This window comes from Neodiprion virginianus, chromosome 5 (genome assembly GCF_021901495.1).
Source record: "Neodiprion virginianus isolate iyNeoVirg1 chromosome 5, iyNeoVirg1.1, whole genome shotgun sequence".
Lineage (NCBI taxonomy): Eukaryota > Metazoa > Arthropoda > Insecta > Hymenoptera > Diprionidae > Neodiprion > Neodiprion virginianus.
The window spans coordinates 4,489,880-4,515,490 of NC_060881.1; the positions used below are offsets into that span (position 1 = coordinate 4,489,880).

General features: G+C 39.7%; 1 protein-coding gene across 1 annotated transcript in view; it reads left to right on the forward strand.

Annotated features, from left to right (window-relative positions):
- The window catches only part of LOC124304470 (matrix metalloproteinase-2-like), a 156,921-nt gene that overhangs the window by 28,503 nt on the left and 102,807 nt on the right, over nucleotides 1-25,611 (forward strand). The window contains exons 2-3 of the mRNA XM_046762745.1: nucleotides 21,322-21,423; nucleotides 22,828-23,024. Coding sequence (XP_046618701.1) covers nucleotides 21,322-21,423; nucleotides 22,828-23,024 — 299 coding nt within the window. The remainder of the gene's footprint in view (nucleotides 1-21,321; nucleotides 21,424-22,827; nucleotides 23,025-25,611) is intronic.

Sequence of the window (25,611 nt, forward strand, 5' to 3'; positions counted from 1 at the left end):
GTCCGACTAGCGTGTCGGGGTATTCAGAGTGTGGCAACGTCGCGTCGTGTTATTGTAAAAGCTCTGTACATTCGCTCCGTGTACTTTCAAGATCAGTTTTTTTCATTTCTAACCGAAAAGTAAGTCCAATACAGCGATTTCATGTTTTACGCACGCGATTCGCTGTTGCCACGTCGCAACGTGTTACGGCCCGCACATCCGGATACAACCTCAGACGTGTACGCATTTTTTTAAATAATTTTTCCGAATACCATGGAAATGGTGAGTGATTCTAAAACATCTTAATCGATTATTGTTAGACTCGCTTCTACTGCCGCAGAAAAATTTCAACGAAATTTCAATGTCACTTCGTTGCAAATTTAATCGATAACTTGAATTCTCGTCCGTTCCTCCGTAAGAATACGTGTAAAATGAGCAAAGACGTATTTGCTTGTATCTCACAAACAATCCCGTGAACCGGGAACAAAAATGTCATCCGGCGATTGAATAAAGTAAATCTATCGAATTGCCAAATTTCATCGAAAACCGAATGTTAATTCTCGTACGGTTGGAACTCCCTTATCCATCCACGATGTTTCAAAACTCTACCCTACCACCTTTCAACTCTCTCCTCTCATAAATTTATCACATCCTTTTTCTTTCGATCTACAATCTTTCTCCCTTTATCTTCTAGGTTGATCAATTGTCGGTTAGTGCTTAAAAAAATATGAGACCGACGAGTGATTGGCTTATGAATTTCGATTAAGGGGCTTATTTCATACAATCAAATCCATCATACCTTAGTATAAACAAATTTCGCCCGGAGGTAATTTCTCTGACAAATATACATATATATATAGATAAATGCAAGATACTTTACACCCACCCAGAAGTTCAACGTTGCGCAGACCGGATACCCTTGAGATTTCCATATATTTATGTGAACGCGAAAAACTTTTCTCTCTCAATGAATATATATATATATATATATATATATATATTTTTATACTTTAGTTCTGAATACAAATGATGAGATTTATTCAGCATATATCGCTGCATGTATTATATTATAGTGGGCTTATATTTAGAATTTCTGTCCACGAATCTTACACATAATATTATTTCCTCTGGCTTATTGTCTTTCAGCGAGTGGGAAAGATATTTACACCAAATATAACGTGGAATGATGATAAACGTCAATATATGATATCTACGTAATCCAATGAAATTCTGCGAAGTATAAATAAATATAATACGAGAGGCAAAAAATTGTTACGGTACCATACAAAGTAGTTTTCCCCAAAATCGTTGCGATTTTGCATCGCAATTACCAAAAAAGGATCGACGATAGCGCAAAATGTTAAGCGTAGCTCGTTTTTCCTAATTCCAACAACATTCAAACAGTTTTTTCAACGATACCTGTTTTACTGAATTTCTCTAGCTACTATAGCAAATGAAATTTTTCTCAGTGTAGATATATAAAGGTACATTCGTACGGGTATTGCATACATGTATACCTATACGACAAGTGCGCGCGTTCCTTACGTATTCTTTTATCCTTGCAGTTAGTATATATATACACACACCTACAGGAGGCAACGTTCTGACGGCTCGAGTACTTTCCGTCTTCGATTTACTGCGTATAATATACGTATAAAGTACGCCGATACTGCAGTATAACCTGGCAAGATCTGTATATTCGACTATATATTGCCGTTGTGTTCAGAAGTTGAATGTACAAGGAACTAAAGAGCGACGGCTTACTTCTGTTGGGTATTATTGCCTGTCTGCGAGCCGTGAAGCAAGCTCGTGTGATAAATGTAAAAGTTACAGGTACGCAATACGTATTATATGAGATTGAAAAGTTTGCAAGAAACGTGCGAACGAAAATTTTTTCATGCTCCTTTGTTTTTTTTTTTTTTTTTTTTGTACTTTGTTCAAGCGAAACTTTATCGAACGAATGAAAATTCTTCGTCTTTTTCTACAAGTTACGTAATTATATAATACATATGCTATCGAATCGAAGACGAGTTGATTTTATGAAATCAATAAATCTCTCGTTCAAGTGGGTGGAAAAAAACAAAAAAAAAAAAAAAAGAAACACATAAAATAAAGACAGAACAACGTTGTTATTCAGGTATAGGCACTGATTTGTAAAAGTAACGCGACGTTTCTGGCTATTCCATAAATTTTATCGTTACTACTTCGCGAACTCGAAATTGAAAAACTCATCCCCACTTTTTATAATCTTGCGTCTAATACATTCGTGCAGAGGCAATATTATATATATATATATGTATACATAATACACTATTTTACTACAAAACTTGATAAGAACCTTGTGTCATATTATTATCATACAGTATTTTCGATGAAAACTTTCGAACGAATGAAATTTTTTTACACGTATAACGCGTGTAATAATTTATATAGTAGCGGGAAGTTTTGACTTATGAAAATAAATTGTTTTTTTTTATTTATTTTTTTTTTTTTTTATTCAAAAACTTTCCGACAAGATCAGTTATACATTTTTGCATGTGAACATAAATTATACACGTACAGTGTAAATGTCGTTATTGTACGAATGCATATGTGTATATGTATATCTCTATATATATATATATATATATATGTATGTATTATGAAGTTACATAACGATCATGGTATAAAATATACGTTCGTTTCGCGGACTGGGGATTGTTATCGTTTATACCGGCGAAAAACATCCTTTATTTACGACCGAGAACGGTATTTGCGAGCTTACAACCCCTAAATCGTACTTTATCTGATATACTGATTCGACGCGACGCCGACGCCCCGCGTGCTCCTGTCGCGGGTGCGGAAAACAACGGGGATGAAAAAGAGGGGTGGGCTGGGTTGGGATGTTAAAAGAAGGAAAGCAACGAAACGTGAAGAGAAGAAAAAAAAAAAAAGGAACGTAAGAAACCTAATTCGCACAAGCTAGTATCCTACCTTCTCCCCTTATTTCCGTTTATTACCCAAACATTCACCCTCTGTTTATAATCTGTATATATATATATATATATATACGTCAAGAAAAAAAGACCTCGACCGACGATTTTTGCACTGGAGGAAATACGAGAAAAAAACAAAACAAACGGAAAGAATTATTTACGGTAGAGAAAGAAAAAAAGTTCGGACAATTTTCGTACGAGATAAACTTTCTAACGTTTTAATGCATTTGTGTGATTAAAGGAAAAAAAAAAAATGTAAGAAAATATTATAATATAAATCATAGGGTGTACGAGTATTTGATTGTTTTTTTTTTTTTTGGTTTTTTCATATCGAATGAAGTTTTTAGTTAGATTATATATATATATATATATATATGTATATATATAAAATCAGTTTGTGAGTTTTACTCGACGTTTTTACGATACCAGACTTTCCGGTAACAGCAAGAAAATAAATTTTCATTTTCTACCTAGAACTATATTTTGTCGATTGTGGTAAAAAATGAAAATATTTAAGGACCGAGCGGTAACCGGAACTAAAAATTTCTCTCAGTGTATACATCTTATAGATCGGTAGGCATGCTCCGAATATGTCTTTACATTCTGTACAATATTATACGTACGTATGTACATGTATGTATATGATGCGCAGACGCGACTAGAATCGTAAATTTATAATGCGACCTGTAATTACCCGTCAAAATCGAGAAGAAGAGGCGCGTCCTATTTCGTGGCACGAAATGTACGTAGCTTATTTCCCTGTTTCCCTACGCAGCTGGCTGCCTGTATAACCATTCTTGAATATCAATCTTCATTTACATTCCTGCCGCACTGCATGTGCTCGAATATTACAGACGAAGCTTTGAGGGCGTCCAATTTCTACGTCGATGTATCACGCGGTATATTTGTCGGGGGTCTCGCAATTTGTCAAGAGTAAATAGACGCGAGTGTAAGGAGAAAAGGTAAAAGAAGAAGAAAAAAATGACGCAAGCCGGAAAAAACAATTTTTTCGCGACACTTTTCATCGCCAACAAAGAGGGGAGCAAGGGTTGAGGGGGAGGACCGTCCGACAAACTTTCGCGATGATCTCGAAAACGGTCGAGCGAAAAATCTGAAACTGACAGGACTCGACAGACGAATGAAAAAGTTTTTAAAGAAAACTTAGAAAAAATGAAGAAAAATTTCCGAAACACAAGAAGTTTATAAATTTCTTTTTTCAACGAATGTATAAGCTGGGAAAAACGTAGTCGTTTATTTAGGAAAAGCAATAATGAGGAAAAATTATGTAGGTTTGTCGGTAAGATATCGGGAATCGATTAATTTCCGGCGGATTAATTAAACGGGAAATCCCAATTTTTCACGCCCATCGTTTGATTGTAAGATCCTGTAGGTTTGTAGATTCTTTGAAATTAGATCAAGTGATTTCTGAACGAAATTAATTAATACGTTTCTTACTTTATCACCGCAGGCGATGAAAAGTCACGAAAAAAAAAAGAAACATTGAAACTGCTACAAAAATGAGAACACTTAAATATATACAATCGAAAAAGAAAATATCATCGTTGAAATTCATAATTTTTAATCATTGAAGCGAATATATTCTACAGTTGTTTGAATAATCATTTGTAAAACAAGTTTTACAAAACCGCAAATTTGTTTGATATACATAGTGTAATAAATAATTATTACTTTCAATTCGTGTAACTTCGATTCGAGTCCCGTTTAAAATCCTTTAGCAGTCACATTATGCGGAATGTGTTAGTAATTTTGCACGATACGTAGGTTCGAGCTGTAATTAGGAAGGTTGAAAGATTGCTTTGAAATATACATACATATACATATATATATATATATATATATACAGTAGATATGTACAAGGTACGTTTAAAGAAGTCATTACGATTTTACTATTATACACAGCGGCAGCAGCAGCAGCAAGCAGTACGCAGTATGTCGAGAGTTGGAAAACAATTATAAATAATGGAAAATGTATAATGGAGGCACGTGAAGTGGGCAGATATATACACATACATATACGTATATTTATATATATATATATATGTATTTATACAACAACGTACGCATATAGCCGTAGGAATGAATGTCGGACCACTTTGCTCCTTGCTAAATTGAAAATAATAATAATAATTTGAGGAAAAGTTTATTAATTCGTTGGGCGAATATATGCGAATAATATTCAGGCATGTGTCGCATACATGACGTATAATATATTCGCAAATTGTATTTGGATATTCGGTGAATTCGGTGTGTCGGGAACAGCTGCTTTGTCACACCTCTCGGCCACCCCGAATCTAATTTCCATACACGAACGGTTTCGGTATTGAGAGGAGAAGAAAATAAAAAATTCAAACTACGTCACTTGCATAGGTGGGTAATATGCAATTCGATCTTCGTGGGTGAAACAAAATGAAAATATCGGTGATTTATTTATTCATTTTTTTTTTTTTGCTTCGTTTTCGGTTTTCAATGAAACTTTATCATCGATAAACGGTTAGAATTATTACACAGCTCAACAGAAAGAAAGGAATTTTTTTGTCGTTCGGATTTTTCGGAACTAAAAATTTCTCTCGGTGTGATTATGTTATACGGCCTCTGGTTTTTTTTTTTTTTTTTTTTTTTCTTCACGTTATTGTAGTATTACAAGTAGGGGGGAGGGGGGGGGGGGGGGGTTGGTTTCTGATATAACGATGATTTTATTTGTAAATCCTACGCTCTCAAATATCAAAATTCACGAAAAAAATCCTGGGCAACAAGACATTTTTTTTCTTTTTCTGGTCCAAGCTGTGTAGTATTTTTTTTTTGATAAACTTTGTATATTAAAAAAAAAAAAAAAAAGCGTCACGTACGAAGATTTCGATGAAACAAATAAATCAGAGCCAATTTCGAGGAACTACGCTTACTCCTCGGTTACCATTGACATCAAATCTTACCAAGATCACTCGGATATCAAGGGCAACAAAACGACCGTTGACCAGTGTTACATAATTTTACTTATACGCTCTATCTCGACATATATTACACGTCCATCTATGTATAGCGTATAAATATAACGAATGCATCGTTTTACATGCATTATAAATACACTCGAGGGCCGAGCCGACGTTTCCGGTCGTCTTTTTCGGTCTGTCGAACCCCGTGCGTTTGAAAATTTTCGAACTCACGAGCCGAAGTGTCGTCGATGCGTTTGTAATACGAATACGTTAAACGCGTTCCACCAGCACCGATTGCCGGGTGTAATAATCCGGTTTTTTATCGGACGTTTCTTACCTTTTCACGTCCATATTAACTGGTGACACGTGTCGGTTGATACCGTGTTAGTATTTTCCGCGAAAGTAACGTTATCGTAACGATTCGTATGATGAGCAAAAATCGTTGGTTCGCGATTTTGGAATCGTCTGAGATTCGGTGGAACGTAAACAAAAAGGAAATACGCTCGTATTTCGAAATCTTAGCTCCTTAAAAATCGTCGTAAAATTGAGGGAATACTTTGTTACGATAACGTTGCTTAACTTCAACCTCGCAGAGTCGGTGCCTTTGGAAGTCCCTCGCTCTGTGATACGTAGAATACAGCGCCTTCTGCTAATTCCGTCCAATCAACCATAAACAACGATCTTAATTATCCGACTTGCAAACGCCGGCCTTTGACGCGATAATCCCGAGTCAAGGCAATGCGAATATCGCTCGTAATACGAGGTTTTTCAACTGCGAACCTCACTCGGCTGGCGATGTGTAAAATTAAAACGCGTTCGCTAACGATAAGCATCGAGAAAAAGAAAAAAAGAAAAATTTCTATTCCTGATCGCTTTATGGTTCAAAATTATTTTGCGTTCTTTCTTTTTTCCACAATCGAACTTATCGTGCAGAAAATCCAGTTTCTGTCGCTGTAATTTTGTACGTTTTTCTCGACTCACGATAACTATGACGAGTGACATTTCTTTTTCTCATTTTGTACCACAGTGTTTCAGACATTACTCTTCGTATCTGTTTCAACAATTGCACTGCACGGAAATACATCATGACGATTTTTCTTTTCCATTAAACAAGGCTGGATAACAAAAACCATAGTTTATCTTTCGACCAATAACCAGCGGAACTATAAGCTGATTTCTACCGTAGAATCCTACGAGAAGTTAAAAAAACGGATGAATTTATCGCCAATTACCGTACGCGTAAAATTGGCTATTAACAATTACATCAGAAATTTTAATCAAACGAGATTAATTGTCAGTAGAAACTTGTACCATCCTGCAGTTTGTTCCGCGTCGTTTCTCGCGCGGATATTATAGATTGGTGAAAATCTAACGTTAAATACGGCAGGTACATGCATATTCATGCGTAAGATATCCGCCGGCCAAAACCCTAGTGGTAAAGTTTGTTCCGCGGAGTTTATTCTACATTTTGCACGAACGTGATTAAGCCCAGGAAAGATAAAGTCCAAGTGATTATAACTTTGCTGCCGTTGGCTTAACCTCATCCATCCATCCATTCATCCATCTAGTTGGCTAGATACACGTACGAGTAGACGGGGATCCAACGCAAAGCTTCCTTCCAGTTAATCTGGATCACTCGACGATTAGTTGTAGCAAACTTTTAGCAATTTCCACGCGTTTTCGTTCCAAACCCAAGTTACGAACGAAAACAAGATGAGGGTCGGTTATCCCGGGGCTTTCACGAAGCGTGACAAAGATTTGACATTCAAGAGTCTGACGAGGAAACGTCGCCGTTGGACGTGAACGAGATACGGGAACAGTTCTTGAAGAACCTGACCGACTTGAGGACTCTCATTTATGCTTCCATGCCGGAACACAGGGTCTAAATATTCATCGGGAGTGTCTGGAGGTCGGATGAATCCGATTCCATTTCGTCAATCATGCGGGGAATCGGGGATGCGAGTCGGTACCAAGCCTCACACTTTCCACCTACCTCAACCTTTTTCAATTCCTGACCACCGATATTATCTTCCAATTTATACGACCAGGGATAGGCGTTGTGCGTTATTCTATTATAGTCATTCTCTCCTCGCGCAGCAGGCATGAGACAAAAAGGTGCGGCACGCCAGAAACGCCACACCTTTTTCGGTACGTTGCGTTGGTAGACCATGTTTTCGATCATCGTTCGCGTGCGACTAGTCACTCATTTTTCGGCAACTGAGGCTTCGGAGTTCCTTCACCAGGATAAAGTTAGTTACGTAACGAAATGTTGATACTAAAATCATTTTAGTTAAAGAAGTTTAATCTCCAAAATCTAAATGTTTTTAGTCCCTATAACCGCTCAGTCCTCAACTATTTTCATTAGGAAGAAAGATAATGAAAAACTGTCAGTCCCTTCATTTTCTAAGGATACACGTTTACTGCATATCTCGACGATTCTCCGAATAGAGAGAAGCAACGATGTGACAAAAGTTTTCCAAGTGTTTTCTTTCTACATTTACTTACATCATCTCGACGAATATGTTTCCCAAAAATTGACTAACAAATGCGGAGAAACGAAGCTTATCCGCTTTAAGGCAAATGAGAAAAATCCAATTTTCGAGATAAGCCTGCGGCAGGATATTTACGTTGTACCTACACATGATATTGAAAATTTGGACGTCCCGATGTTCCGCATATGTTATACTATCTGTCGACTCGAAAGTCTGTTGTACAAGCTACGCGTATCCGTATCTTATTTCCGAGCTGGGTAGAAAGAGAAACGTTATACGAGAAAAATCTGCGGTTGTAAGTTTGTCGTGAACGGTTTAGTACGCATGAGAGTCGATCGTAGCCGAAGCTTGCGGCGGTATAAACGTTGAGGGTCGAGAACTGACTCTGATCCGAGGAAGCGATAGGAACGATCCGGAAATGATGGGCATGGAAAGAGATGAAGAGAGAAAGAAGGAAGAAGAGGAGACGTACTCTGTATGGATTACGTGAAAATAAGACGGTTGGCGGAAGATTCGAGTGCCGGAATCCAAAAATCTCTCCGGACCTTCTCTTCCTCTCAGCTCGTATTTTTTTTCAATGCATAATGCATGCTTCTATTTCGCGTTTTCTTTGAAACCGTCTCAAAGTTCACAACGCGTTAGAAGCTGTAATCAGCATTCATCTTGTGTCGAAAAATAGAAAAAACAACATCAATGCAAATTTGTACCGGATCTGGTAAACAAATCTACGAAATCTTCATATTTCACAACATTATTTGGTATACGTATACACACACATTTGAATAGTCTGAGATAAATCTTGGCGACATTCTCGTGTTCGGGGATATTCCCCTCCTTCGACCCTCCGCCAAGACGCTCATATTTCTCTTGCAGCGACCATTTTTCCTTAGAGTCGACCCGCAGGTCATAGTCAGGGTCGACAATGAAACCGAGGCGAAATGTCGGTGGAAAGATTAGTCAAGAACAATGAGAGCTGAGAAGCGTAACGCGGTGAAAAAAAAAAAATGGGAGAGAGAAGTAGACGAAGACCCAGACGAAGACGAGGAATAAGTAAGGAAGCAAAAAATTCTAGGAACGAACACATTTTACTCAGGTTGGTTTAGAATTGCCAACGCCATCGGTTTGCATCTTGGCTATACGAGAACGGCGCATTGGTGGAATCTAGATGTAGGACAAGGTTGTGCGGACGGAATATCTAAGCATCTCCGATGCACTTTTCTCCATGCAGTGGAAGTTTAGAGTGCTTTGGATCCCGAGTCTGGCACGTAGAGATCATGAGATCATATTTTTCCATTGGTTATGTTATACGGGTGTACCTTGGTACCTTGGTATGTGTGGCTGAAAAGGAGGGTGCGGAGGGACGGAAAAAGTCTGTTCCGATTGCCTTCCACTCACTCGATCAATGGTCTCGCTATTACGGATGAAGAGAGCTGGATCACCGCGTCGTGTGATTGAGCCAACGGAAATACGAGAAACTTGAAGATCGCGGACAGTTGGTCGGCTGATCCAGAGTGCCAAGTGATGCTGAAACGGCGCAACGTTTGGTGCTGCTTCTATTGCAAGTTGCACGTTGCCGGCTATTTCCGGGACTCGGATTCCAGCGCTAACAATAACTTCAGACACGGACGTCGCCGAGATCCCTCGAAATAACGGAAGTCGTCGAGCTACTGCCGCTGCTGCTGGTTGCTGCTCAAGCCACGAGAGAGGGAAAGCGAAAATGAAGCCGGGGGATATTTATTATTCCAACATCGAGAAAACGAACGACTGGTTAATTGCCGGGGGACCGAAAACCATTAGAAGAGAGGAAGAATAAGAGGAGTAAGAAGAAAGAGAGTCGCGAGGAACAGTGAGAGAAAGAAAAGAAACAATTCCTCCGAAATTAGGCTACGCCGAAGGGAATCACGCAGCCGCCGCGCCGTTACCCCAGTTTTTTTTCTTCTCCTCCCCCCTCCCTGTGCGTTACAGCCTTACCTCGAAATTCAAGCAGACGACGCGGATCGCGACCCGGAAACCACGACCACAATGAAACTTGCGGAACTCGCGTCCAAGTTCCCACTTGTGTTTTAACTTTGAAGTCAGACGTGGTGAACCCAGCGCTCACTTTGCGACCGCTGGGTCACCCGTTCCTCAGCACGAGGTGCGGCCACCACCGACTTCCGGTCTCTGGGCACCGGCGCCGGTCTGACTCGTTTCTAGAATATTAATAATTCGTTCCTCATTGTTCTCACTTGCGCAGGTCATCTTTGTTCCCTAAGCAAATATTTAGTTCTTGGAATTACACAACGGCGGATATATTATACATTCGGTTGACGGAGCGACGAGACGCTTCAAGATTAACGAGGTGTGAAGACATTTTTGGAAAACTTGTCGAAAAACTGTCTCATAAACCAGATACTGGCTTGTACTGAAGAGCTTTATCGATGCAACTGAGCAGGAAGGAACCGTAAAAGGTGCAACGACGTTTACCGATCGTTCTTTTGGAATTCCGTCAAAAGCACTTTTAGCAAAAGTTTGGTCTGGATTTGTATGGATCGTGGTGTAGTGTCACTCCAACGGTATTTCATACCGGATATACGAATAGACCGTAAGAGTTGTTCCGCAGTGATTCACAGTGGTAAACTTCAGCACCGCATTCGTTCGAATCCAACTAGATTGGCAAGTCTGCACGATCGTGTTTCTCGTTTAATTCGGCCAGTCCAGATCGAAGAAGAGAGAAAGAGACAGACTGTTTGGCGCAATTCGTCTAATCGCGAATCGAATACGAATGAATTGGACAAAGGGCGATAACTGCAATGCTGAACACAGACTGGTAACTGTTCTGCAAACGATTAACCTCCATACCGGCCGTTAATCCGTTGCCCATAAAGTTGCGTAACTGCGTATTAAAGTGACGTCAGATCGGGGCGTTATTCGCAACGTTACGTTTACCGTACCCATAGAGAAGAGCATCTCTGCCCATTTTCTTATTGTTTTCTGCAGCACTTGATGGTTGTTGTAACTGATCGAAATTGGCGGGGGAGTTTCCGTTTGAAGATCTGATAGTATTTGGTTACCAAAGACCGGCGTTATTGTTCATTGATGTTCATGATAGGTAACGAGGATGGATAAATGGATGGATGGAAGCGCTGGATGAGTGATCGGAGATTCTCGATTGAAGGTTGATTGAAGATCACGTCGGTCACCGGACGACAAAGGAAACTCGGGTCGTCAGTCAAGTGATTCAAATACCGGGATATCGAATTGGTTTCATTAAACCTCTCCTTCTATCCTCGTGTTCATCCTTGATGCAAAGCGGCCTTATTGCAGATCCCACTATTCGTTAACTTTGTAACAAAGAACGCCAGCTTGTTCTCACGATTAAGAGATTCTTTCATCCCATTTTCCAAGACCGCGAACAACGATCTTCCGGACTATGTATCTATTTCTCCATTGGATTCCTTACAGAAAGAATGCGGCGTTCACTTCTATATACTATAACTTTGTGTCGGTCTAACACCGATCGGCTGATGTCATTGTAACGTTGTCTGATGTCAATCTAATCGAATCGAGCATAAAGGTTGTTTCATAGTGGTCCACAACCGCCAATCTTGATCAAAATTTCGACATGCGAGGTGTGTCAGAAAAATTAAGAAAACTTTTGTTCATTGGAAAGAATTTTATTCATTTATCAACAAAAATGTTATCCCCTTCAAAATAGTCCCCGTTAGATATTGTACATTTATGCCAGTTGGAACTAGTTATTCAAGATAGTTTTTACCTAACTCAGCGATGCGTTTTTAACCTAATCTATGCTTTAAGGTTCTCTTTATTTTTGGGAACAGAAAATAGAAAAAAAAAGTAACACAAAGCCATGACTGGCGAATATGAAGTCGCTGGGGCATCGTTACAGTGTTGTTTTCGATAAAAAAAAATAAAAAATCACGAACAAGAAATGAAATTCTTATAGAAAAATTTAGTACAAATTCTAGGATCCATTTTCAAAATCGCCGATTGTACCAAAACGCATGTAACCTTTTTGACAGCTGACAATAGACTAGATTTCCAGTTTGGCTAACATGGTGCAGTAAATTTTCAGACAATTTTACCAACACAATGAAAAAATCGCGCGAATTCGATCGAATGCAATAAGAAAAATTACAAAATCTCCGTTACTTATTTTTTTTTTTTATAAAACAGCTCGCACATCTCATCGTTGGCTCGTGATCGCGATGTTGGATTTTGTCACGTAGTATCCTCGTATCTTGGAAACGAAGGTGAACCACGTGTAGTTTGTTCTACAATATCTACCTCGATAAGATTTTGTCGATCTTTCATTTTTTCTCTTCTAATCTGCAACAGCAGCTCGTCCCTCGACCCCTGCTGCAACTAGTCAGCTCTCTCTTAACGCGTGCTTCATCAAACGCGATTGCCACGCGTTTCGTCGTCTCCATAGTGCGCAACGATTTCGAGGAATCATCGTGTTATGAGACATAACTGAGAACAAAGGCCGGGACTCCCTCTCTCGGCTAATCCAATCTCGTCCTCGTCCCGGCTTATGATAGACAAACAAAGTGAGGGAGAACGGAGAGAAAGAGAGAAAATGAGAAAGGTCTATGCTAGAAGGTTGATCCACGTACGGGGGAATGTCAACAATCCTGTCCGGATTTCGTTCTGATAAAATTTCTCTCGGACGAGTTCAGAATTATTCACGAAATTCGGGACTCGCGTCCTCTTCTTCAGTGATGAGATTCCATCCAGTATTGACCGTCGACCCTCGATCAGTTCGATATCTAAAAGTGACTACAGTTCAAATTGAATTCCATTCCAGCCTAACGACGTAGATTGAGAAAATTTCTCCAATCATTTTTGGAAAGGTGAAGAAGTCGGTTCCAGGCTTGTTCCTCCCATAATTTAACCCACGATTTTCCGACGGGGCAGCTGCAGAGTTTTACGATTCAATCATCGTGGAACCAGACGGATTAGTTGCAACCATTGCTGTTCCGGTAATTAACATCATTCGTAACACCGTCGTGAATATTCTCTAGGCATGTACAAGTATTTCGACAATGGTTCGCTTGTGACTAGAGTCTGGTCTCCGTAACGAAGATGGATCCGACTCGTCTCCCCTGGCAAGACTTAGTTGGGTATGGGGTTAATTCAAGGGGTTAACTTAAACTGCGACCCCGTGTCCCTGGCCATGCCACGGAGTCTAATATCAGTCGGGGTGACGTTTCTGGGTGAAATACAGAGGCTTGTCAACGTGGACCAAGTTCTGCGAAACTTCAATCTCACCCCGCGTGAAAGCCGGGAAGGCGAGAAGATGAGGGGGCGACGAGGAATCGCCGGATGAGAGAGAACGGCGGAAAGCCTTCGGCTCCGAACTCTAATATCTACGAATTCAACCGTTCGTGCCGTATCGCTTATCCGTCAACAACGTTTCGCCCCGAACAAAGATGTGTCACAGAGTTTGCTTTCCTCCGGTCGAGCCGTTTTCCTCATTCCATTTCATCCTTGTTTAGAAACCGTGCAAACAAAGCTGTAACAACCAAGGGTTCGAGGGAAAAGTAAGCGTCGAGGCGATTCTTTTGCCCACATTCTTTTCCACCTAGATTCCTGGTTCCTTTTACTTCAACGCCTCTTGCTTCGCAGTTCTCCTCCTTGAATATTGCAACTCGCGAAACAACTTTCTCATTTTTACTCACGTCTTTATTTATACTCGCCTTATGCTCGCCAACGTCCGTTGCTCCCTCATGGCGAAATCGGTGACCGTTCTCTTCGTGTCTTACTTACCTTCTTCTCTCTTGGATCTTGGATTGAGGAAAAAGAAGAGAAAAGAAAACTAGAAGAATGAAGAGAAAGAAAAAAACGAATGAAAAAACCACGATTTCTCCTCACCGTTTACGGCGTACTCGCAACGATACCGGGAATTATTGTTCTCCTTACCGGCAAGCTCGTGCCTTCGGGCACCACACAATCCAACCACCACATACACACCATACTCGAGTCATTACGCGCCTTACCCGGCTCCACGCACCCTGGAATCTCTCGTTTTTGCGTCATATCCACCTTGTCGCGAAATCCGACAGCTGGCGATCGCGTTACAGCCGCAATCACTTTTACCTTGATCCCGATTTGACACGCGGCGGGGTTGGTTTTTTTTTCTTCTTCATCCCAATCCAACCGTTCCACCGGCCGGTCCAATCCATGGTAACGTTCCTTTTCCGCAAACGGGTTTGGCAATCGGCATTGGTCGATATATTCAGGTTTGCGCGGTCAATCGGATGATCGGAAACTTTGACCATGTTCGAACTTTCATCGTTAAGAATTTCTCCGTTCCAAATTTCGAAACGAGATACCTTTTCTGCTGACATACACATAACGCAACGCGTGCAGGATTCGTGATATCGGAAACTGTGTCCAATGGTTATGGAAGTCCTTGAGCTTCTGGAAATCTCCTTGAATCGTTTGGTTCTAACTGATAACAACTTTGTTCGTCTTACACCTCATCGTTTATCGAGTATCAAGAGGGCGACAGCCCCGTGTGGAAGTTATTTTTGGCGGGTCTCATGCCTCGCCCGTACCTACATAGTCTGCAGTTGTTCGAAGAGTATTACACCATGCCGCACGTTACAGGCACGTTGGTAGGTATTAGGATCATGCGCAGCCTGCACTGCAGACCGAAGCGGAGATGAAACAGCTGTCGCCTTCGCAGCGTCAAATCCAGCGGAATCGTTTCTCATCGTCGTGAAAAATCATCCCCGCTGTACGGGATGAGGAAAAAGTATGAAGACCCCTGCAAATCTCCGTGGGATTCGGTGATAAGAAACAAACAAAAAAAAAAAAAAAAATATTGGTTGAATCTTATCGTTAGATCAGTTTTAACAATGGATTCAATGGTAACCCTTGATTTGACTTTGTACCTAATATTCATTGTACCATTTTCAGATTAACTTTCGAGTTTTCAAATTGGTACCATCATTTTTCATGTCAGAATCTCTATACCTACCAATTCAATCTTGGTAGTTTTCTATCTTGTTTTTTGTTTTCGACGAATCGTTTTTATACTTTTTTCTCACCGCGTTTAAGAAAACTTTTGCAGCAACCGTTCCGTTCGATCGCGTTGACGGTGAGGCCAAATGTCTGGGAGTTGGAAAATTTTCACCATGAAGTGTATGTAAACGCATCTTTTTCGGTATCGTTTCCTCGGGTCTGATCATCTCGACATATCGCAACGTTGGCTTATCTCGTTCGGACTCTCTTTCGGAGCTACTAAGAAGAAGAAGAAGAAGAAGAAGAAGAAGCCTTGGACTCTCACCGCCAGCTCGGCTTCGCCTTACCTTATATAGCTTACGACGTTATGCATGCGGCTGCACTGCGGAGACTTGCCATTGTGGAAACCCTCGTGTGTGTTGCTCCTTTATTACAAGGTTTTCAACTCGTCTCACTCTCTCTCTCTCTCTCTCTCTTTCTCTGCGTTTCGAGATAGCCTGCGCTCAAGTGTTTTGTACTATACTACTATTATACTGTCCTCTGTACATTATACGCTTGGATAACTAATACGGAATTCTTTTTTTCTTACCGTCGAACGCTCGTTTGTTCCAAACCTAGATATCACATTTAAATATATCTATACAGTAGGGCGGTTCATTTTTCAACTTTATTTTATTTTTAAGGTGGCATTCGAATATTTAGGCGCGGTTTGATGTTAATTGGTGAACGATTAATTTGACCGCGATGCAAAAAAAAAAAAATATATATATATACAAGTCTGTAAGGTTTAAACATAAAAATAAATAAAAAATATTAAAATAATTGGTAGCGATCTCTAAATATGTTTCTACCTTTTCCAGGTTTTATGACAGTTTCTTTTCCAGTATTTGTCCTAAATTTTTCGAGTGGTATCTTAAAAGAAAAAAAGAAAAAAAAAAAAAATAAGTTAACAAGCGAATCACCCTACTGTACAGGGATTTGGTGATACGAATTGGCATAACGATGACTTGTCGAAGGAAATTACGAGCCGCGAATCAACTTCGTATAAAGTCCTTCGCTCTGTTCCATTCCGAATAAGGGGAACAACGTCTTACTTGTCAAGCAAAGCGACGACACCGGATTCTATAACGCGATTGTTCGATGCTTATGACTGGTTCTCTTTGGTCGCTTTGGATTCCAACTTGGCACCCACGTGGAGAATTGGTTATCGTTTCGAATTCATCTATATTAGCGACTTGACGTTCCTTCATAGAATATAACTCGACTGAGAATTTTTCTTCAATGCTATCGTTTTCACACCATTTTCGCTACCAAGCAAACTCGGTTGTCACACGGCGAGAGCACACGACACGCTTTGTTGAACACCGTCCTTCCTCGGCGAGTAGAAACCAGAGATGCGATCAATGGTCCTTCGCATCCTCGTGCAGGAGTCGGGATCCTCCGTTTACCCTTTGTCCAGACAAGGAACCCGAGTTTCGCTTCGCGACTTCAAGATCGAAACCGAAAGTGGACACCGCGGTGTGTCAGTCGAGACTTGTCACGGTAGGCATTCGACGGAGAACTTCGTTTTTTAAAAAAACTATATCGAAAACACATTCTGGAGGGTTGCCCGCAAAAGACTGGGTCAGCTTTTTGAGAGCTACTTTACACGTCTTGACGCCCCTGGTTCACCTTTGAAAATCCAAAGTGACCTGAATTACGTAGGAGAGTAAATCGAAGATATCCGGAAATGGAAACGGAAATCGGGGATGTCGATGCATTGTGTAAAATCGGTGCAATTTCTGTGAAGAAGAAAACGCGTGTGACAAAAGTAAAAACGGTTTTCGCAATCCTTTATATTCTTTCTTCGTTGTATGGCTGACGGTGAGACATTCTTATTCATTTATACGGGTTCGAGGTTCTTTTATTACTCATGGCTATACACGCGTGTATGATATACGCATATGGTTGGAACTGTTGAGTGGTGTTCGTAAAAAATGAAGCCAGGTGTCGAAGAACGCCGGGCGTGCAGCAGTTAGTTCGGAAAAGCACCACTTGACTATTTTCAACCAGACGAAAGTTGAGCGCTTTTATTTCTATTTTCTTGTTTGGAAAGGTACGTACCTACATGTGTATTATATGTTTATTTGGGTACGCGCACATCCTTCTATCGGATAAGAAGAAAGCATTCGAAGAAAATATAAGCGGATTTAGACTGGCCATGAGCCAGGCCTCGAACTTCTGCAGGTTTCAAGTTCATTGAGAAAGAAATAGAATAATATTTTATTCGAATTTCGAACTATAAATTCAGATTCGTGTTTAACGGTTTTAAAACCCTCGGATACCGTATTACGTGAAAATTTGTAGATTTTTCTTATTTTGAATCACTGTAATGGATCCATCGTTACAAATTTTGAATGTTTGACCTTGGATTTGTTATCAGCGACCCAAGAAACCTAACAGTACCAATTTTCATTCAAATCCATTCATCCCTTCTTAAGATATCATCGTTTTTATTACATCGTTTCGAGTTTCGTTGTTTAAATAATTGAAAAAGTAGCAAACCGATCAAAGCCAAAATCTAATCAGTTCTAAGTTTGGAAAAGCCACGTCGATCGAGACGAAAATCATTGAAATCTGGTAACTCGCACCGTTTTTTCCTCCCTCTTAAAAAATTTTCACTATCACGTTAACGTAAGGTTTAAAAAAAAAAGTTCTTATCATACATTGTAAATTTGGGTTACAAGAAAATAAACGCGTTTTCCGATAGTAAAGCAAATGCAGTGAAACTGGACAGAAAATACGTGACAATACCGTATATTCAAGAAATATGGTTGCTCTCAAGTCAACGTTTGGAAAAAGACTGTTTTGACAGTAATACTTGTGTTTCTAACATTTCCTTGTACCCTTCGTTACAATAATTTCTTTTCAATCATCGATTATATTTTCTACCTCACACGTACCTGCAGCGTAACTTTTGAATAAAAATTCCAAATTTGAGTACAACTTTTTTCGCAAAAACAGAAGCTCTTCATTCGTAGATTTTAGAGTATCAATGCTGTACATGTATAATATACTTTGTAAACGGCGTCTAGATTTATGCACAGATTATGCGACTGAGCAATACATATATAGCAGAGTGTGATTGAGAGGCGTGCGCGAAAAGTACGCGAGCGTGTCAAATTGGCAAACAATCTGCGGTTAAACCGCGCACGTGCCAATGAGTAGATTATAATTATAAAGCGTACGAGAGTCGAGCGTTATTTGGCTGGTCTGCAATTGGCGAGGAAAATATGTATACATGCTGCAACGTTTTACACGTATACGAGTACACACACACACACATATATATATATATATATATATATATGGGGGATTCCATGACGGCTCGATCAAAATTCTACGTCGATATCTCAGATAAGCTTTACGATTTTTTTGTATGAAAGTACATGACGAAAAATCCAATTGCAATTTTTTGAAGAATTTTTCGACCCAGAGTATCTGAAGTATCGTTGAAAAACTTGAAAAAAAAAAACACCAAATCGAAATGGGGCGGGTGAGATATAATTTTTCGTAAATCGTAAATGGGGTTGGGTGTTTTCGGATTCACGCCGCAGGGGATTTGCGAATCGCGTCCGTGGTTCATATTTTTTCCATTATGTTACACCGTTCACCTTATGGTACGTTAATATTTTTTTTCTTTCACCCTCATAATTCTACTCCTCTCGGCCAACGGGGACGGATATTGTGTAATATGCGGATGTCGAGAGTCGCGGGGTAAATCGCCCTCTATTATACAAATCCCCAGGGCTTTGATCCAGGTGTGTATATATATATATATACGTATCGCGAAACGACGAAACGCACAAGAAGAAAAAGAAACGAAATCAATCCTGAATTGACCTGCAATCGTCGAGTGAGCATGAAAATATTATCAAGATAGGTGAAATGTTTCCCACTTTTTCTTCCTCGAAATACTTTTGGGGATGTCAAAGGCTGAATTATTAACTTCCCGTTTCTCTTTAAGGAAAAGTTACTGTAATCAACTGGAAAATGAAAAGTTGAGTTGAACGAGTTACCGGATTTCAATGATTTTAATCTCGATCGACGCTGCTATTTACAAACTTAAAACTAATTGGATTTTGGCTTTGATCGGTTCGGTACTTTTTCAATTATTTAAACAACGAAATTCCAAACGATGTAATAAAAATAACGAGATCTTAAGAGGGGATGAATGGATTTCAATGAAAATTGGTACCGTGAGGTTTTTTTTTTTTGCTTCGCTGATCACGAATCATCCAAGGTCAGATTTGCGTAATTTAAATTTGGCGTATTCGATAAGCTAAAAAAAAAAAAAGAAAGTACAAACCGTTGGATTTTGATGAATATTGGTACTCGTCGGTTTTTTGGCGTGGCTGATCCCGAGTCGGAATTCAATTTGCAAAATAAAAAATCTAAAAATATTCCGAGTTTGGCAGAAACTCACAGGCGGATGTTTTTTGGATTATTGACAATGAATCCAAAGTCAGACTTTCAAAATTTCTAATGATGGATCCGTTACAGTGATTCAAAATAAAAAAAAAATCTTCATATTTTCGTGTAACACGGTATCCGAAGGTTTTAAAATCCTTAATCACGAGTCTGAATTTGCATTTCGAAATTCGAATTGTATATTATCCTTTCCTTTCTCTATAAACTTGGAACCTGCGGCGTGAGAACGAGAAATTCGAGGGCTGGTTCGTGATCGGTCTAAAGCAGCTTGTTTTTTCGTAAATTGAAGCCGTCCAAGTTTCGCCGAAATCTCTCTCTCTCCCTCTCTCTCTCTCTCTCTCTCTCTCTCTCTCTCTTTTCACTGTCTCTGCACAGATGAACCCAACGCGAAAGAGACTTTTCGACAGTGGTTCAATTTTCCCCTCACGTTCCGACCTTTACACCTCCATCCATCGAGCTCTCCTCTCTCTCTCTCTCTCTCTCTCTCTCTTCCACCTCCTCCACCTTCTATTCCTCCTTTTCCACCCACGGTGTGATTCGGGGCATAAAGCACGCGGAGGAATCCCATCTCGTGCACACAGGGGTCTATTTTTGACTTGAACAAAAATACGTGCGCGGCAGTCTTGCTTCCCTGCAACTTTTCCTCCCAAGTCTCCGATCAGGCCGCGGCTGCATGCCGAGCTTCTTATTCTCCTTCGTTCCTTATTCGATTTCTCATCGCTCGTTCACTCGGATTCTCTCACACACACACCCCGCGGACACGTGTAACTTAATTCTTTACAGCTTCGCGCCTCTCGACCCGATACACCCATTTTCGCCTTATCGTTATACACTTCACAAGCTTCTCGTCGTTAGACGCTTCGTCTGGGATCATTCGAGCCTGTGATTTTCTATCCCAATCCCCCCCTTTGCGTATATATACATATATATATATATATATATACCGAGTTAAGCCCGAAGCTGAGCGATACACAAATATTTCGGTCGGACAGCTTGATGGAAGAATTAGTCGATCGATAGAATGATAAAAATCTTCTCTACTTAACAGGGTCAAATGTCTATGAAAATGAAAATGAAAATCTCTCCTACTCGAAGAAAAGAAATTTTTCAGAAGCAAATTTCAAATATAAAAAATGTTTAGATCTTATTGATCAGTTGCATGAAATTGTGCATTACTGATCTGTGTTTTTAGGTCGTATTAAAATTGTATAACAATTCTTTGTCCATACATTTGGTGGATAAATTTCATTCAAAATGACGAATCTCATTTATCTTTTGCGTTTGATTGGAATTATCTCCGGCTGGGTATCCTGAAACTAATTCCATTACCGACCGCTCTTCTCGCTGTTAGCTGAAATATATAAAATTTTCTACACTTGGGAGCCAATTATCGAATAAGAGGGGAATATTTTTTCCCACAGTTCTTTCATTCCGTTGAATAATTCCAATTAACTCATATCGCTTTGTTTTACCCATGTGTTTCAGCAAAGGTATCTCACCCAGTTTGGATACCTACCAGAAACCGATCCGAAGCTTCAAAGCCTCAGAACGGAGTCTCAGCTCATCGAAGCCATAAAGGAACTCCAGGTGAGTCAGAAAATCAAGAATGTTCCTTGTTACGTTTCCGCGAAAATCCGCGTATGGAAATTAAAAGGAGACAAGGTGTAGCGTTTCAATTCGCGTCTACAACGGAAATGACGGATCGGCTATTCTTTTGTAAAAGTAATTATTCCGCGTTCTATTCAATCCCCGATGCTTACAGTTTTCATATGGAAAATAGTGCCGCTTCATTCTCCGCAAATGATGTTATTACCGCTGCTGTACGCTTCGTTTTACATTTTTCAATATTTCAACCGGATTGCCTCGACCCCGAGAGAGTTTTGTAACATCGTTTTCATCCGGAGCACGTCTCGTGTTATGTAACGAAGGATTTTTCATGCAAAATCATTTTTCCGCGGACGTGACTCGCGACGATTCTCCTGAATTCCCGTCCGATCCTCTTATTTCTTTTCCTCCTCCTCCTTATTCTGCCCGCTTCTCTTTTAGTTCTCCTCTATCTCTATTCTTCGTTCTCACAAGCTTCACCACCTCCTCCTTTTATTTTATCCACGCCGAGCGAGGCAATCGATGGAAAATTTCTCATTCGAATTCCCGACTACAACCTGTGGAACTCGATCCAGCTTCGCTTCGCTTCGCTTCGCATCTTCTGATTTTTTGGCTTCTCGAGTACTGTTCAAATCGCGTATTATTTGTCCAACGGATATGGTTCAATTTCGAAGTTGAAAACTGGCGAAATCGATCGGTTGGTACATTTTCTGGTAAATTCGGATGCCGGGATCGGTTACTTACGACCAACGCGAGCGGCCATTCGAGTATTAGCTAACTCTAAAACAAGGGTAGGCCATTCAGAGAAACGTTACCAAATGTTACCCTATAGTAGTTTAGGCATTCCAGGCAAACGTCGGCTAACGTAGGAAATTCGAAGTGCGTGCTCGAAGCCGACGAGCCGCCCGATTGAGAATGATAAAGAATTTTCCTTAAAAGGAGGTGTTAACAATGCACGATTCGCTAAGTAATAACATCTTAGCAGATATAACGTTTATCGCATGCGTTCAAGAAGAAAGACGATGCGCGATGTATTTAATACTCAACGAATAATTAATCTTCGTTTTACTGAACATCTTGATGTGTATTGGTAATAAACCATAATTAATATTTAGTAAAGTAGGAATAAATTGATCAGGATGTGACTATAAATGGCATTTCTGCCGTTACCAGGCATCGAATCGATTTGCCGATAAACTTTTGAAAAAGCGTTAGCTAACGTTGAATAACGGTGGTGGGCAAAACAACCTAACCTTACGAATCGTTAGCACTAGGGGTGGGATGCAATAAGTTGCAAAAAATGCGTTAGCCAATACTTGAATGGCCCCCAAGCGGAAGAAAATCGCAAAAAAAAAAAAAAAAAAAAACATTCTTGTGCCCTTTCAGCGTTTTGGAGGAATACCGGTGACGGGAAAAATCGACGAGGCAACGATACGACTGATGAAAGCGAGGCGATGCGCCCTCCCTGATAAACCGGATTCGAGGTTTTCGACAGGGGCGAATTTCGACGGGATTCATCATCGACGACAGAAACGATACGCTATTCACGGCCAGAAGTGGGATCACACCAATCTGACGTGGAGGTCAGTGATTCTCTCATTATTTACTATCATCGAGATGATGAATTTGATATTGCGCCGCGAAAATTTGGATAATAAAGAAATTCGCTTTTGTGTCGTTCGGCAGCGATGGCCGCTAAGCTAACAATAAACGGAAGAAAAAAAGAAAGAATCGCAAACGATTCGATTGAATCGGTAAAAATTAATCGATTAATCGATTATATCGTTTTTTTTTTTTTTTGGAACGGTGCATATGAAACCAAAATTTCGTAAATTTCAGTACGCGGTCTTAATAGCGGAAAAGTTTAATAGTTTCGTTCGAAACATTTTTCAATTTCAGGTAAAAATATTCATCCATCTCTCAATAATCATACAAAATAGGCACTTAGTAAGTAAGACGATGATAATAATTGATACGCTTTAACAACATAAATTCATGTTTTGTCGCGACGTTCGTGGGAGTGGAAAACAAAAAAAACAAAAAAAAAAAAAAAAAAACGATACAAATTACACACATACGTGTATTATATTTGTACAACAGTATGAAGGCTTGGATCGGAAATGCCATTGACATTGTTGGCGCCAGGCCAGTCACCAGTGGGAAACTTGCAGGCGCCGTAGAATCGTGAATAGGATTTTCTTTCTTTCGTTTACAGCGTCACTGGGACATGCGCCAGCATCTCCTTAGCAGGTGGTCATTGTTCTCTGAATCCGAAGGAAATAACAAAACGAGAACAACAGAGATAAAGGAGAAGGAAAAAAAAAAAAAAAGAAAACGCGGGTACAACTTTTTCAAACTCGGAATCTTGTTGAGAATATTTCGCGAACAAAAATACCGGGGATGATTTTCATTTTTAAATCTTTTTTTCCTTGCTTTTCCATTGTTTTTCCATTTAAATTTCGCAATTTAGAAACTGATGTTTCGGGTTACGAAGCAAATTTCAAGCCTCAATTTTATCATTTCATCTTTCAAGGAATGCTGAAAGATTGTGTGAAAGAAGAAAGTGTGAAAGAAACTATCGACGATAAGATTGCAGGAAATGAGCGATTCAATACCGGGTTTGGTTCGTTTCGTTTCGTTAGTCGAGTTTAGGAATCAGGTCGGGATGTTTCGTGTATTCGTTTTTTACGTCAGAATAAGAGATAGAGAGAGAGAGAGAGAGAGATCATTTATATTTCTTGACGTGCCCATAGAAAAGTTTACGTTATCAATAAGTAAAAATATCACTCTTGTTTTTAGCCCCTTCCGATTTCTCCTTTTGATTCCACTTCTATGAAAAAAAAAAAAAAAACAGAAACAAAATTTATTTGATAAATTCCCGCTGTAGTTATTTTTGGCCTCATTTCTCTTAGCTCAATAAAACACGCATCATTCACTTGAAAATTTACATCATTCTTTACGTTACGAGAAAATAATGAAAATACCGCGTGATCCGCTTATGTACTCTTTACAGTTTACGAATTGACAAGTTAAGCGCTCGGTAATTTCGAGATCCTTAATTGTTGCTCTGCTGATTAAATCGACGAAAATTTATAGAATTCTGCATTGCCAAGCCGAGCATGAACCGCACGTGGTAAGGTAGAATCCTACATACCCCTTCGTGAGTCGCGTCACGATCGAGACTCGGTTGGTAAGTAACGTCATTCGGTAATACAGGCATCTTGAATTCGGTCGATAATCGTTGTCAGCACTAGAAGCGGTTAAATTATTTTAATTACAGGAATGTTATTTCTCACTTGAAGATGTACAGTCAGAGAGAAACGAAATTAATTTTTTTATTCCAACTCTGGCTTTGTAGAAAAGCCGGATTCGGTGTTAAAAAAAAAGGAGGAATAAAAAAAAAAGAAAAAAAATTTCGATCCATAGCCATCCAGATGATTGATCGTCCTACGCAAGTATACCCCGATCGCTCAGATCCGCGGACAAACAATAAATAATCCACAAGTCTTGTCCATTATTCGTTCATTTAAAAAAAGAAAAAAAGTAGAAGTATATGCATATATACATATTTCATTTTTTTTTACATCGTTTCTTCTTCTTTGTTATTTCCCTTTCCGGATCGTTTGACACGACAATAAATCCATTTTTCATATTGCCTCGGCACTCTTAAATCGGCTCTCACGTACCTCATACTCGAAATTCGTTTATTCACCTATCGATCGAATTTTATTACATTCAGTCAGGACAACAATAACTCGCCCCGAGATGGAATTAAAACGACGATAAAACGCGTCTTATAAATTTGTATAAATCGTCGATTTCTTCCTTCTCCCGCATTGTCTTTCTTCCGTTGACTTCGGCCCCCCTTGGTTCATATACATATTTCATACATCTCGAAGATACATAATTATGATCCTCATTGTCGTAAAACCCGGCGAGATAAGGCATCTGCTGAATTTCGCTTCGGTTGTATTCAATACTCGCGCAAATTCGGGATCGCGCAGCGATTCGCTCGTCAATATCGTTCTTCAATTATACGCGGGAAGATAAATTTGAACGACCTTTTATCAGTTATTGATAATAATAATTGATGAAACGTATTACGACGAAGACGCGACGGAGTTTCTGGGACTCTGTGTTTTTTTCTTTCATTCTTATTTTTCCTTGTTT